This window comes from Crocodylus siamensis, chromosome 1 (genome assembly GCF_052110815.1).
Source record: "Crocodylus siamensis isolate JL-2025a chromosome 1, ASM5211081v1, whole genome shotgun sequence".
Classification (NCBI taxonomy): domain Eukaryota; kingdom Metazoa; phylum Chordata; order Crocodylia; family Crocodylidae; genus Crocodylus; species Crocodylus siamensis.
The window spans coordinates 273,456,267-273,469,653 of NC_143395.1; the positions used below are offsets into that span (position 1 = coordinate 273,456,267).

At 41.3% G+C, this 13,387-nt stretch overlaps 1 protein-coding gene across 7 annotated transcripts in view; it reads left to right on the forward strand.

Annotated features, from left to right (window-relative positions):
* MAP3K15 (mitogen-activated protein kinase kinase kinase 15) overlaps positions 1 to 13,387 on the forward strand; it is a 135,266-nt gene that overhangs the window by 16,998 nt on the left and 104,881 nt on the right. For all 7 annotated transcript variants that reach the window (XR_016444157.1, XR_016444159.1, XR_016444158.1 and 4 more), the window contains exon 2: positions 13,218 to 13,357. Coding sequence is in view for 4 of the 7 variants with exons in the window: in XM_090062613.1 (XP_089918739.1) it covers positions 13,218 to 13,357 (140 nt within the window). In the remaining 3 variants the exon portion in view is untranslated. The remainder of the gene's footprint in view (positions 1 to 13,217; positions 13,358 to 13,387) is intronic.

Consider the following 13,387-nt stretch of genomic DNA (forward strand, 5'->3'; position numbering starts at 1 on the left):
GGTGCCGAGGGACAGACTGCTGCAAAATTCCTGTGGAACTGGCTCTGTACGTTGCAAGCGGGCCATGAAAAACCATTTGTTTAGCCACAATTGAGGTAGGTTCATAAAGAAGTCTTGGACTAATATTTTCAAATTTGATTGCCTAAAATATGCATCTGAAATCCACCTTTGGCCAACTAAATAAGTGATCTTATTTTTGGTGCATTTTTTTTCAACCCCACAGCACCCTTAAAAGGATCTCATGGCATCCCCAGGGTTCTATAGCACCCTGGTTTAGAATCACTAGACTAGGCTGTTTCTGGGGATACACATTACTTCCTATGTAAGAGGTTCCCAAGTCGATGCCTCTGTAATTATACCTGCTTTTGTTCTACCAGTCCAGATTGCTCTGCTGTGCTTGCTGCATGGCTGCAGTTCATTCCTATTTAACTTTCAGCTAGTCAGAATGTCTGTTAACTAAAATAGTGATTTTATTTTTTTATTTTTTTCAACCAGTATCATGAGATTCTTTGAAGGGTGCTGTATTAACACCGTTGGGGGTGGAAACACCTACACACAATTCACAGGATAAACTCGGGAGATTTTGAGTTGGAATCCATAGTATTAAAACCCCTTCTGACTTGTTGTAGTCTAAGTTCTTTGCAGAAAAAGAATTGCTCGATGATCTTTCTATAGTCAGAGGAGGAGTGAAAGCTAAGTGCAGGCATTGTCCAGATCTGCTTAGGTGAGGGGGAGAAGTGGAGAGGTTGCCAGATGTTGAGGGATTTCTGTGTGGCTTGCCTCCTCCTCACCCCAAATGAACCTGACACCCTGAAGTGCAGGGTCTCTGTCAGGGAGGTGCATTGACAACATGAGTTTCCAGGCAGGGATTCAAAAGCTGTGGAGATTGGGGGAAGAGGGGGGATCTAAGGCATGCAGCCCCTTGGAACCACATGTAGGGACCTACACATGCTCCCCAGTACTGGAAGACATTGGGTACTCTATCATCCCCTGGTGCCGTTTTGGGGAAGTGCAATTCCTAAATGGTGAAGGAGGGTTTTATTTTGGACCCTTAGCAGTGTATATAAGAAGCTCATTTACATGAGATGTTTACTGTGGAGTAGACTAATTAACTCTGCAGTTAATGTCTTGGTGTCTACATGTGCAGAGCTATTAGGCTGGAGTAACTAATAAGCTCTACAGCCAGGTAGTATCAGAAAATACAGATTTTCCTCCTGTGGAGGTTTTTACTTTGCAGCACATGTGTATATGCTGACCTGGCTGGTTGGGGCATGAGGGTATTTCAGTGCAGGGGCTGCTTGCCAGCTAGCTTCATACTGGAGTTCCCGTGTGATCCAGTCAGCCCCTCAGCAGCACTTGAGCCAGGTTGGAGCAGCCCCGGTCTGGCAGGCTGACTCCCCCCAGACTTCCTGCCAGCGGGGGCTGCTCTGACCTGCTTCAGTGTGCTGCGGTCCCAGGTGCACATATAAGCACAGTGCCCCCCCCCGGAGTTTATTGCTCTGAATTAATTGCACATGTAGACATGCCCAAGGGCACTTCTATCCGGGGATGGTTGTGAACCAGTTCCCAATCGGTGACATCCTTGGAATACGACAAGTGTTATGCCTGTCTTCACCTTTAGTTCATGCTTTGGTTCCAAATGCTGAGGTGCATTAACTTAATAGTTTATAGATCTGTATCTGGGGAAGAGATATTTATTGCAATTCTGGTTTTGAGCCAATAGTACCATAGAAAACTTGAAATGGAATTCCCAGTTGGTGTTGGTCAACATCTTGTGAGAGAACTTTAGTTTAATAGATTTCATACACTTCATAGACATTAGGGCTGGAAGGGACCTTAGAAGATCATCGAGTCCAGCCCCCTGCCCAAGGGGCAGGAGACAGTCAGCTGGGGTCATAGGATCCCAGTAAGATAAGCATCCAAATTTCACTTGAAGGCATTCAATGTAGGTGCATGAATCACCTCTGGTGGCAGGCTATTCCAGACCTTGGGGGCTCGGACAGTGAAGAAATTATTCCTTATGTTTGGCCTGAAACAGTCTTGCTGAAGTTTATAACCATCCGACCTTGTCATCCCTTGGGGCACTCTGGTGAGCAATCATCCCCCCAGATCCTGGTGAACACCACTGATAAACTTATGGGTGGCCATCAGATTGCCCCTGAGCCTGTGCTTTTCCAGGCTAGGGTCCCATAACTCTCAGTCTGTCATCGTAAGGTCTGTTTTCCTGACCTCTGATCATTGCATGGCTCTTCTCTACACTCTCTCAAGCTTCTCCACATCGTTTTTGAATTGAGGAGTCCAAAACTGTATGCAGTACTCCAGCTCCAAGCTCCAGCTCCAGTACCAAGGCTGGGTACAAGGGGAGAATGATGTTCCGGGATTTGCTTGAGAAGCATCTATGGATGCAAGCCAGCGTTTTGCTTGGTTTACTGGCCGCAGCATCACATTGAAGGCTCATGTTCATCTTGTGGTCAATCATGACCCCCAAGTCCCTTTCATCTGTAGTGCTAACCAGCGTAGCACTGCCGAGCCTATAAAGATCCTGCAGGTTTTTCCTTCCAAGGTGGAGAACCTTGCATTTTTCAGTTTTTAAAAACCATCAGGTTCTCTTCTGCCCATTTCTTGAGCCTGTCAAGGTCTGCCTGGATTGCCTTCCTGTCCTCAGGTGTGGATCCTATACCCCAGAGTTTGGTATCATTGGCGAAGTTGGCCAGTCTGCTTCTGACTCCAATATCCGCATCATTAATGAAGATTTTGAACAATACAGAGCCTTGGGGGACCCCACTGGTCACAGGGCACTGTGATGATTGACTTCCGTCAACCACCACCCTCTGGGTCTGGCCACAGAGTCAATTCCCCAGCCAGTAGATTGTGATGGACGCAAGGCCATAGCTGGCCAGTTTCGCCAAGAGGTGATCATGGGATACCAGATTGAAGGCTTTTTTGAAGTCAAAATATATGACATCAATCTCCTTTCCCTTGTCCAGGTGATTGGTCACCTGGTTGTAGAAGGAGATAAGATTGGTCAAGCAAGATCTACCCACAACAAACCCATGCTGGCTATCCCTCAGGAAGTTGACATTGGCCAGTCTGTTGAGAATGGCCTCTAATAATCTTTTCTAAGATCTTCCCCGGGATAGAGGTCAGGCTGATGGGCCTATAGTTTGCCAGATCCACTTTCTTCCCTTTCTTGAAGATAGGCATCACATTGGCCTTTTTCCAATCTTCAGGCATTTCACCAGAGCACCAGGAGTTCTCGAATATCTGTGCCAGGGGCCGAGCTATGATGCTAGCAGCTCCCTGAGTAGCCTGGGGTGTAGATTGTCAGGGCCAGCTGACTTGAAGGTGTCCAGCCTTTCAAGGTGTTTCTTCACATGATCAGCATTGATGGAAGGCAGGGAATCTTCCTCACCCAGGCCTCCCTCACCCAGGCCCCCCTATCTCGTAGTGGGCAGGGGCGTCCTGTGGGACTGATGAAAGACCGATGCAAAGTACCCATTTAGTAGGTTGGCTTTTTCCTGGGCATCAGTTGTCAGTTGTCCCATCTGGTTTAGCAGAGGTCCAGTGTTGCCCTTGCTTTTCCTCCAGTTCCTCACATATCTAAAAAAGGACTTTTTTATTGTCCTTGATACTTGTAGCTAGTTGGAGTTCCGGTGCAGCCTTGGCTTTCCTGGCTCACTTCCTGCAGGACCAGACCACTGCGGAATATTCCTTCTTGGAGGTGGATTCCATCCTTTGTAGGTCTTTCTTTTTTGCCTCAGGAGGTCTACTAGTTCCCTGGAGAGCCGGGGGGGCTGCTGTGCCCTTTTGCTGCTTTTCCTCTGAGACAGAATAGCATTAGCTTGTTCATCAAGGATCGCTCCCTTGAGGAGCAACCACTCTTCCTGAGCTCCCCTCCCCTTAGGGTCATGGTCCCTTAGGGCCTCACTGACAAGCCTCCTGAGCTTGTCAAAGTCAGCTTTCCTGAAGTCAAGGACTTCTGTATTGCTGACTGACTTGCCAGCTTTATGGCTGATGGTGAAGGTGATCAGCTCATGATCACTGTTACCCAACTTCCCTTCAATCATTAGGTCGCTGATTAGGTCGTCCCTGGTTGCCAGTACCAGGTTGAGCAGTGCTTTGCCTCTCATTGGCCTGAGTTCTTAGAGTCAGAAAATATCACATAGATGAAAATATAGTTTTTAAAAAAATATAGACACAAACTGAAGCAATGCTCTTGTTTTACTTAATGTATTACTTTTAAATAAGTAGAAAGGAGAATGTGTTGTGGTAGGATGAGTAGAACGTTATTGTCTTTCCCTTAAGGGAAAATACAGATATTTACAGGCACATTCAAAATATTTACAGAATGTGCTACTTTTCCAATTAAGGTTAATGTTACAGCTTTTCCAAATGCTATATTTATTATTTTTGTGAAATGATACAATTTTAGCTTGTTTACCTTATTTCATAATACCACTTTTTAGAAGGCTTTGGCACCATTTATTTTTTCCTAACTATGCCAAATGCTTGATAAGTTATAATACCCTTTGTGTAGTAGGGAATTATGTGCAGCAGCATCTGAATATATTTTCGAGGAATATATTCTAAAACTCTCTCCTATTCTGTAATGTTAGCACATTGATTAAGTTCAAATTGTAATAGTTTAAGTGTTTGAGAATCACCAATTTATACATAAGATAAACAACCAGGGTGCTGTGAGATCCTTTCAAAAGTACTGTGGTGTGCTAGGCAAAGTTAGCACTTAGGAGTACAAACATTTACCTGACAAACTGAGAGATTTAAAATAGGAATCCATCATGTTGAAACTATTCTGACCTGTTGTGGTCTTTCTGAGTTCTTTGCAATTGCTCTATCTTATTTTTCTGTAGTCAAAAAGCAAGTGAAAATTAAAAGCTGGCATTTTTCCTGGGGTATTTCAAGTCTTAAAGAGGGGTGCCTCAAGTTTAAAAAGTTGAGGACCACTGGTATAAATGCTGATTTTAGGATCGACTCCTAGGAATAAAACTTGAAAGATTTCAAGTGAAAAATAATAGGAAAACAAATAAGAAGTATTTACAATATGTTTAATTTAGTAAAGTAATAATTTCCATTGAGGGTTTATATTATGTCCATCACTATAGTTTTATATTGCCTCTATTACATGTTGAAGCAAAAGCAGTAATGGAAGTCTAATAAACCTTGTGCATTCTCTCACTTTTCTCTTTCTGGGATTAGGAATAGAAGGATATACTAGTTAAGGGTATAACAATTTTGTTTATTTTTTGTGTGTTGCTTTTTTCCTTTAATTTTATTTCATTCACTTTGATTTATTTTGAGAGGGTTTAGATGTAGAAGGGGATACTGGCATTGAGTGTTGCTCTTACAATGGAAAGCCTTTTCTTTTTTTAAGAGGAAGTTTTCCAGTATTACCTAGGATGGCTAAAATCTGGGGCACCCGATTACTTCCTGAAGTTTTGTTTCACAGCTGGGTCCCTCAAACAAGAGTTCTTTGTCCCCAGCGAACATAGCATATAAAAATAGCAGCAGCATTGCACTTACCTGAATGGATACCTAAACTGGCTCCGTGGTTGGACCCAGAGGGTTGTAATCGATGGCAGTCACTCCATTGTGGTGCCCTGTGACCAGTGGGGTCCCTCAAGGCTCTGTCCTGGGACCCATCCTGTTCAACATCTTCATTAACGATGTGGACATTGGAGTCAGGAGTGGACTGGCCAAGTTCGCCGATGACACCAAACTTTGGGGCAAAGCATCCACGCCAGAAGATTGGCGGGTGATCCAAGCTGACCTGGACAAGATCAGCAAATGGGCGGATGAGAACCTGATGGTGTTTAACACCGAAAAATGCAAGGTTCTCCACCTTGGAAGGAAAAACCTGCAGCATCCTTATAGGCTTGGCAGTGCTACGTTGGATAGCACTGCAGAAGAAAGAGACTTGGGGGTCATCATTGACCACAAGATGAACATGAGCCTGCAATGCGATGCTGCAGCTAATAAAGCGACCAAAATGCTGGCTTGCATCCATAGATGCTTCTCGAGCAAATCCCGGAACGTCATTCTCCCCTTGTACTCGGCCTTGGTGAGGCCGCAGCTGGAGTACTGCGTCCAGTTTTGGGCTCCACAATTCAAAAAGGATGTGGAGAAGCTTGAGAGAGTCCAGAGGAGAGCCACGCGCATGATCAGAGGTCAGGAAAACAGATCTTACGATGACAGGCTGAGAGCCGTGGGACTCTTTAGCCTGGAAAAGCGTAGGCTCAGGGGTGATCTGATGGCCACCTACAAGTTTATCAGAGGTGACCACCAGGATCTGGGGGAACGTTTGTTCACCAGAGCGCCCCAAGGGATGACGAGGTCGAACGGTCACAAACTCCTGCAAGACTGTTTCAGGCTGGACATAAGGAAGAATTTCTTTACTGTCCGAGCCCCCAAGGTCTGGAACAGTCTGCCAGCGGAGGTGGTTCAAGCACCTACACTGAACACCTTCAAGAGTAAATTGGATGCTTATCTTGCTGGGATCCTATGACCCCAGCTGACTTCCTGCCCTTTGGGCAGGGGGCTGGACTCAATGATCTCCCAAGGTCCCTTCCAGCCCTAATGTCTATGAAATCTATGAAATTTACAGGAAAGAATATTAGATTGTTTTTCTGAGCAGAGCTTGATGAAAAGAGAAGTATTCATCTCAGACTTGTCTCCTTCCTTTATTCACTAAGGAATGTTTTGATGATGATACTAGTTTTTGGAGTAACTTCAGTAAATATCCATTTAGGAATACAGGCATACCTCGTTTTATTGCGCTTCGCAGATATTGCGTTTTTTACAAATTGAAGGTTTGTGGCAAACCTGCGTCGAGCAAGTCTATCGGCACCATTTTTCCAACAGCATTTGCTCACTTCGCATTTTTTAGCAATAAAGTATTTTTTAATTAAGGTATGCACATTTTTTTTTTAGACATAATGCTATTGCACACTTAATAGACTACAGTATAGTGTAAACATAACTTTTATATGCACTGGGCAACCAAAAAATTCGTGTGACTCGCTTTATTGCGATATTTGCTTTATTGCAGTGGTCTGGAACCGAACCCGCAATATCTCCGAGGTATGTCTGTAGATTTTCCCTTGCTGTAGGTGCTGATGAGCTATAAGCAGATCTGGGGTCTCCTGATGTGCAATATATAGCTTATGGCAAAATGATTCAGTGACACATGAATCCTAAGTAGAAAAAGTAGAGACATATAAGTTGTGCATATTTTTATCTTTTTAACTTAATGAAACAACAGAATTCAGTTTATGCAGCAGTTGCTATGTTATAGTGACTATACCTTTTTAGATCTGGGAAGTCAGTAGCTGTTTAGAATGTGCACATAAATAAAGAAAGAACATCTATAAAAAGTCAAAGAGTGGGATTGGGTTTTTTTTGAACTATTTAAAACTCATAAAGAATTTAATTAATCCATCAGGGCTGGCAGAAGGAACTATATCTGAGTTTACATAAAGTAAAGCAAAGTCATTTTAATGGGTGTGGATAATATTCCAAGCCAGAATCCACCTTCCTTCCTTGACTGCCCAAAATAATCCTCCTTAAAACATGTTTTGCCCATTCTCAAGGCCTCTAAAGTTTTCTTCAACCTTCAATTTGGGTCATTTTTAATAAAGCAAATAAAACAATTTTATACATTCCCTTCCCTGTCATCTCTCTATAATAATGAATCTCTCATTTTCTTGAAGGTACCGAGAATTAATGCCCAACTCCTACGTTTAACTCTTCTTCTCAGTGGGTGCATCTACATGTGCTGTTAATGTGATTGAATAAACTCTGGTGCAGTTCATACCAGTTTATTGCTCCCAGGTGCTGCATTTACACATGTGGGTCAGCTGGCAGGGGTTCTGTGGGGTAAGCCTGCTAGCTTGGAGCTGCTCTGGCCTGGTTATGTGCTCTGGCCAGGCTCAGCATCTGTACTAAAGCACACTCGTGTGCCAGCTGCCCCGTCAGCATCTATATATGCAATGTGGCGCATTAAATAATGCTGTTGCAGGATAGTACTTGTTTACATGTACTAGCCTACAGTGACATTTATTACTTTACTGTAGCTTCATAGGGCTGCACATACAGATGCTGAGACTTTACTGCAGAGCTGATTGGGCAACTGCAGTAAACACCTCATGTAGATGCACCCTGTAAATCCTGCATTCTTGATAATGTCTTTCAGCTGAGGACTAGACAGAATTCCCAGAGGAATATAGTTGAAGAAAGACAACTCCAATTTATGATGGCTGTGTTTGTTGCTGGCATCTTTTGTTGATCTGGGAAGTGCAAGTTTGGAATGGCGTATTGAACATGGATCTCCAAGTGTATACAATAAAGCATTTTATTTTTGTCAGCTATTACTTTTGTATAAAACCTGATTGCAAGTTGTGAGAACAACCTGTTCTCTTAAACTGCATTAAACTAATTCCTAAAATCTACTACAGATTACTTTAATTTTTATTATTTTATGAAACCATGCAGAGGCACTTATTCTCAATGTATAGATGGTAAGGGGACAGGTCAACTCCTAAGCAATTGACCTCAAGGTAGGTCAATGCTGAGTGTTTTTGAAAATCCCTATCCCACTTTATTTAAATATGATTATATGTTTATCAGCAAACAAAACATCTTGTTAGGTTTGTTTTGCTTTAGTTGGCTGAGTAGGATTAATTCTAATCTCACAGACACTCATATAGTTTCAAAAGTTGGGCATAAAAATGACCTAAAAATCCAGACATTTTATGGGAGAGGAAACAGGTTCATATGACTCCAAGAGCTGGGACTTTATTGAAACATCAAATAGTATGATATTTATGACAGTGTTGACAGTGCTGATGGTATAACAATAGCTTGAGTTCAAAACTTCACGGAAGATATATAGTTCAAAGTACTTTGCTGTGCATTGGGATATGAACTGTACTGAACAATGGTATTTTGTGATTACCACCATTGCTTCAATTGTCACGTATGCCACCTCCCTCAAAACCTGAGAGTAGTGCAAGCCTGGGAGGTTGCTTGTTTGTATACATTGTGCTCTGGTTATGTACAGATTTGAGTTGCTTGTTCTCCTTTCCTTGTTGCAACACTCACAGTTTCTTATAATAGCTTATCTAGTCTCCAAGACATGCTCTCTATTAAAATGTCACATAACCAATTGTACATAAGATGTACTGTACCAACACAAAAATGTGATCAATATTAACTTTATTTATAATACTTCAATGCAGTATAAATTATGTATCTGAAATAGTTGTCTTGCAATGAACAAAAGTTTAAGCAAGTAAATACCCAATTGCTTCAAAGAAAGATTGCAAATCAACTTTGAAGTTTCCTAACAGAGAAGCATTTTGAAGTAATCAGGTTTGGTCTGGGATCAGATTAAATGAACTGTCTTCCCTCAGATGGATACACTAGGCATATTTTTATGTGGTGTACTTTGAAGTTTGAAAAATTTTCTGTTGAAACTGTAAATGTGCAATTTTACATTAAATGCGATATAGTTAAATACTTAAAATCTGTTGTTATTGGCCTATGCCTTTTCTTGGGTTTATAAAACAGAAACATAAGTATGGTCCACCTTCTTACAGAGATATTATCAAAGTTGGTATTAGCTTATGGGAACCCTTGGTCCATGCCTTCAAAGTATAGTTCATGTCAATGATAGAAGAGGTTTACCTTAAGTTTGGATACAGAGGCCGTAGCAACACATTTAATGGATAAACTGGCTTATCATGAAGAGTGGGAAGCCAGAAGGAAATATTAGCTGGTATTGCTCCATACCCATATGTCCTGTCTCACAAGAATGCTCCTACAGCTTTGGGATTCCCCAATGGTATCAGGATATATAGTAAGTAATACTTGCCAGTTTGTGACAACACTTGACCCTCAGTTGAAATACAAGGTCCTGCATTTCTGGCTACCTGATATATTAACTTTAATTGTAAAATGTTAGGATAGTGTACAGCAGTTGAGATGAGACTTCTCTTGGGGGGTGCTGGGATCATCCATGAAGCTATAGGCAATGAGAAAACAGTTGAACTTGGCATTATGATATCATTGAAATACATTTAAATTCCAGTGTTAAAACTGAGTTCTCATTGGCAGCAGTGTTGAGCAACACATGCCACTGAACAGGTTTTTTCTTTCTAGGACAAAAAGGGAAGAAGTAAAATTCAGAGAGGTTTTGTTTAGCATTTATTGCTGACATTTGTCAGTACAAGTTTAAGTGATCCTATGATTCACTTCTTTCTGTTTGTTCATGTCATACCATTGTCACCTTTCCTGCCAGTTGTTAATATATTCATCTTAGCATTATCCTTTTTTCCACATAAAAAAGACTTCAATATAGAATGAGGGTTGACCAAATACATTTCATAACAGTCTACAAAGAACTAAATAGTGCACAGTCTAGGTTCACATTCATACCACAATGCTTAGCTGCACTTCTTCAGTGTGCACCTCCAGAACTAAATGAAAATAACTGAACCATGTCCTCAGTAGCAGGTTGAAGAAGAATTTGACACATGATTAAACAATGGCAAGCAGGAAATTCAGAGAGAAATCAAAAAGTTATTGCATATGGTTTTGATCTTGCAAACTTTTCACACCATTTTAACTTGTTTTGCTTCTGTCTGAATGTCCCATTGTCCTTTTGGAATAGCCAAAAATATCTTAAGCTGCCCCAGATGAATAAATGAATATTTTCTCCCACACCTGGATCAATTGAACCCATTGCCTTCCATGAAAGAACTCCTGATTTTACACTGTTATATATATGTATGTGAAGAGCCTCAGGGCCCTGTATCTTTAACTCACTTTGGTGTTGAATAATACTAGCACTGTATGTGGTATCTAAAAGAATAATTAAAAAAACCCAGGAATTCCTGACTATATAACAAGGCTGATTATCTTGTTAAATAAATATTTTGTATGCAATAAGCCAACTTGGTTTGTATGTAATTGTTATAATGGACCATAAGCTGAATACGAACTGGCAGTGTGCTCTTGTAAAAGAACGCAGCAGCCAACTGCGTTGTATTAACAGGAATATTGTTTGGAAATCAAGGAAGTGGTTTTTCTGCTCTGTTTGGTGCTGGCAAGGCCTTACCTGGAGTACTATTTCCAATTTTGGGTCTATACTTAGATGTGAACAGATTCCAGAGCCCAGTGGAGAGCAACAGAAATGATTAGAGGCCTGATGTCCAGAAGTATAACACATAAGAAAAGGCTGAAAGAACAAGGGTTATTTATTCACCGAGTCAGGAAAAGACTAGTGAGGTGGGATTTGATAAGTCTTCAAATACCCGAAAGGCAATTTCTGGTTATGGGGTTGGTTAAGTATTGGAAAAGGCTGCCTAGAGGGAATCTCCATTACCAGAAATTTTCCAGAGCAGGGTAGACAAACACCTGGCTGGGATGTTTTATTCAGGGTTGATCCTACCCAGGGTTTGAATTAGACTTGTAGGAAGGGGAGAGGAGGGGTCTGCAGCAGTGGCAGGTGGAAAGAGCTGCCACTGCCTGAGCTGCTTAGAAAGGGATGGGGAAGGCCGGCGACTTATGGGGGGGGCTCTCATCTCTTATGGGGGGGTTCAGCCCCCCATAGTTCCCCCATATTTCAAACTCTGATCTTACCTTGAGCCAGGGATAGACTGAGTCTCATGAGGGCCCTTTCAGCCTTACTTTCTTGTGATCCTGTGACTCTAATTTGCTTACTATATCTCTCTTTAAAAAATCCTCTTTTGGAGAAGGAGATAATGAAAGCCCAGAAAATGAAGGGTGTTTAACTCTAAACAGAAAGTAAAACTCCTCTTTTACCAATGATAGCAGCAATAATGAATATATAGTGGTGAATGAATAATGGCCACTTGCAAGGCAGGTGTTTTGTTTTACTCCAGATTAGAACCATTCTAAGTATCAGACTGAATTTTTGCTGTTTCATACATCAACACATAACATGCTGGTGATGGAAAACAAATATGAGTTATAGAATATGATTTGTGTAATGATGAATTGTGAATCTGAAAATAGAACTGTATTAATAAACTATGTTATGCATCATCATCCATGTCATATTGTAAAATGTATTATCTATGTGATGCAGTAATCCATTGTCTAAATTCTCTCATCAGGATTGTGATTTGATTTCACAGCCTTGTGCTTGAGCACACACACTCTTCACATAGGCACAAAACCCACAGTTCAAATTTTGAGAAGTTCTGTGAATGATTTATATGTAGACCCATTGTCATATTTTCTAAACTTCTCTTGTTATATGCCATTTGTGCTCAAATGTGGTGTTGAAGTGTTGTACACATTTGTAATACATCAACACAGCCTGTTTTCTGTGACGGAAGGTGAATTCTGAAGCAAACATGGAATTCACTGTAAGCTGCAAAAGGGCTCAGTGAATGAGCTTAAAGTTTGGGACCATGATCCTGTACCATGACAGTGATGTTGACACTGCTCAGTCTCTAAAAGTAAGGCCCTCACTTCAAAATGATTTTGGCTGTGGGTACAAAGGATTTTTGTGCCTACATTCTACGATTTTTGAAGCAAATCAAGGAACGGATGATGTCATTGACTAGGGCAGGCTCTTGAGATCTTTGGGTTTAATGGCATAGAGTTCAGGGAGTAAATGTGACATACTTTTTACCCAGATTCAGTATGGAAAAAAGATCCATTTCCTGGAATTCACTATTGCAATACACAATCCTGTTAAAGTTCCCTCTATGGCACAGTCACCAGGCTGCTGTGTTTTATACCTCACCTAATGGACCTACATGCTTTAGGCTTTGTGTATTTTAGTATGTTCCAGCTTCTGTGGCACAATTCTTTGGTACAGTTTCTAGTCTCAGAAGTGGGACCCCACTACCCAGCTGAGTGAGGTTTCCAGAACCAGTGTTGAGCCCCTTCAATCCCTCTGAGGGCTAGACATGCCCTATGCCAGAGCCCCAGCTTTGGGCTTACACTTACTTTTCCAGGGACATGTAATAGTGAAAGCAGAAACACAAACAGGTTTGTACAGTTTTCAAAACACTCAATCCTTACTTAGTTGGAGGAAATAGCATAACTTTACAGGGTCTTGTGGGATTTTATTTTGCATATTGTGAAAGAAAATGAAAATCTTGATTTTTATTTTTTTTGATTTTGCTTTTTTAAAATTTTTTTTTTTATTTTAACACTTGTTTCAGATGTTGCATTTGTGGATATGAGTGATATTTCCAAGCAGCCATCACTCTTCTACCATCTTGGAGTGCGTGAAAGTTTTGACATGGCCAATAATGTTATACTCTACCATGACACTGATGCAGACACAGCTCAGTCTCTAAAAGTAAGGCTGTCACTTCAAATGCACTTTAAT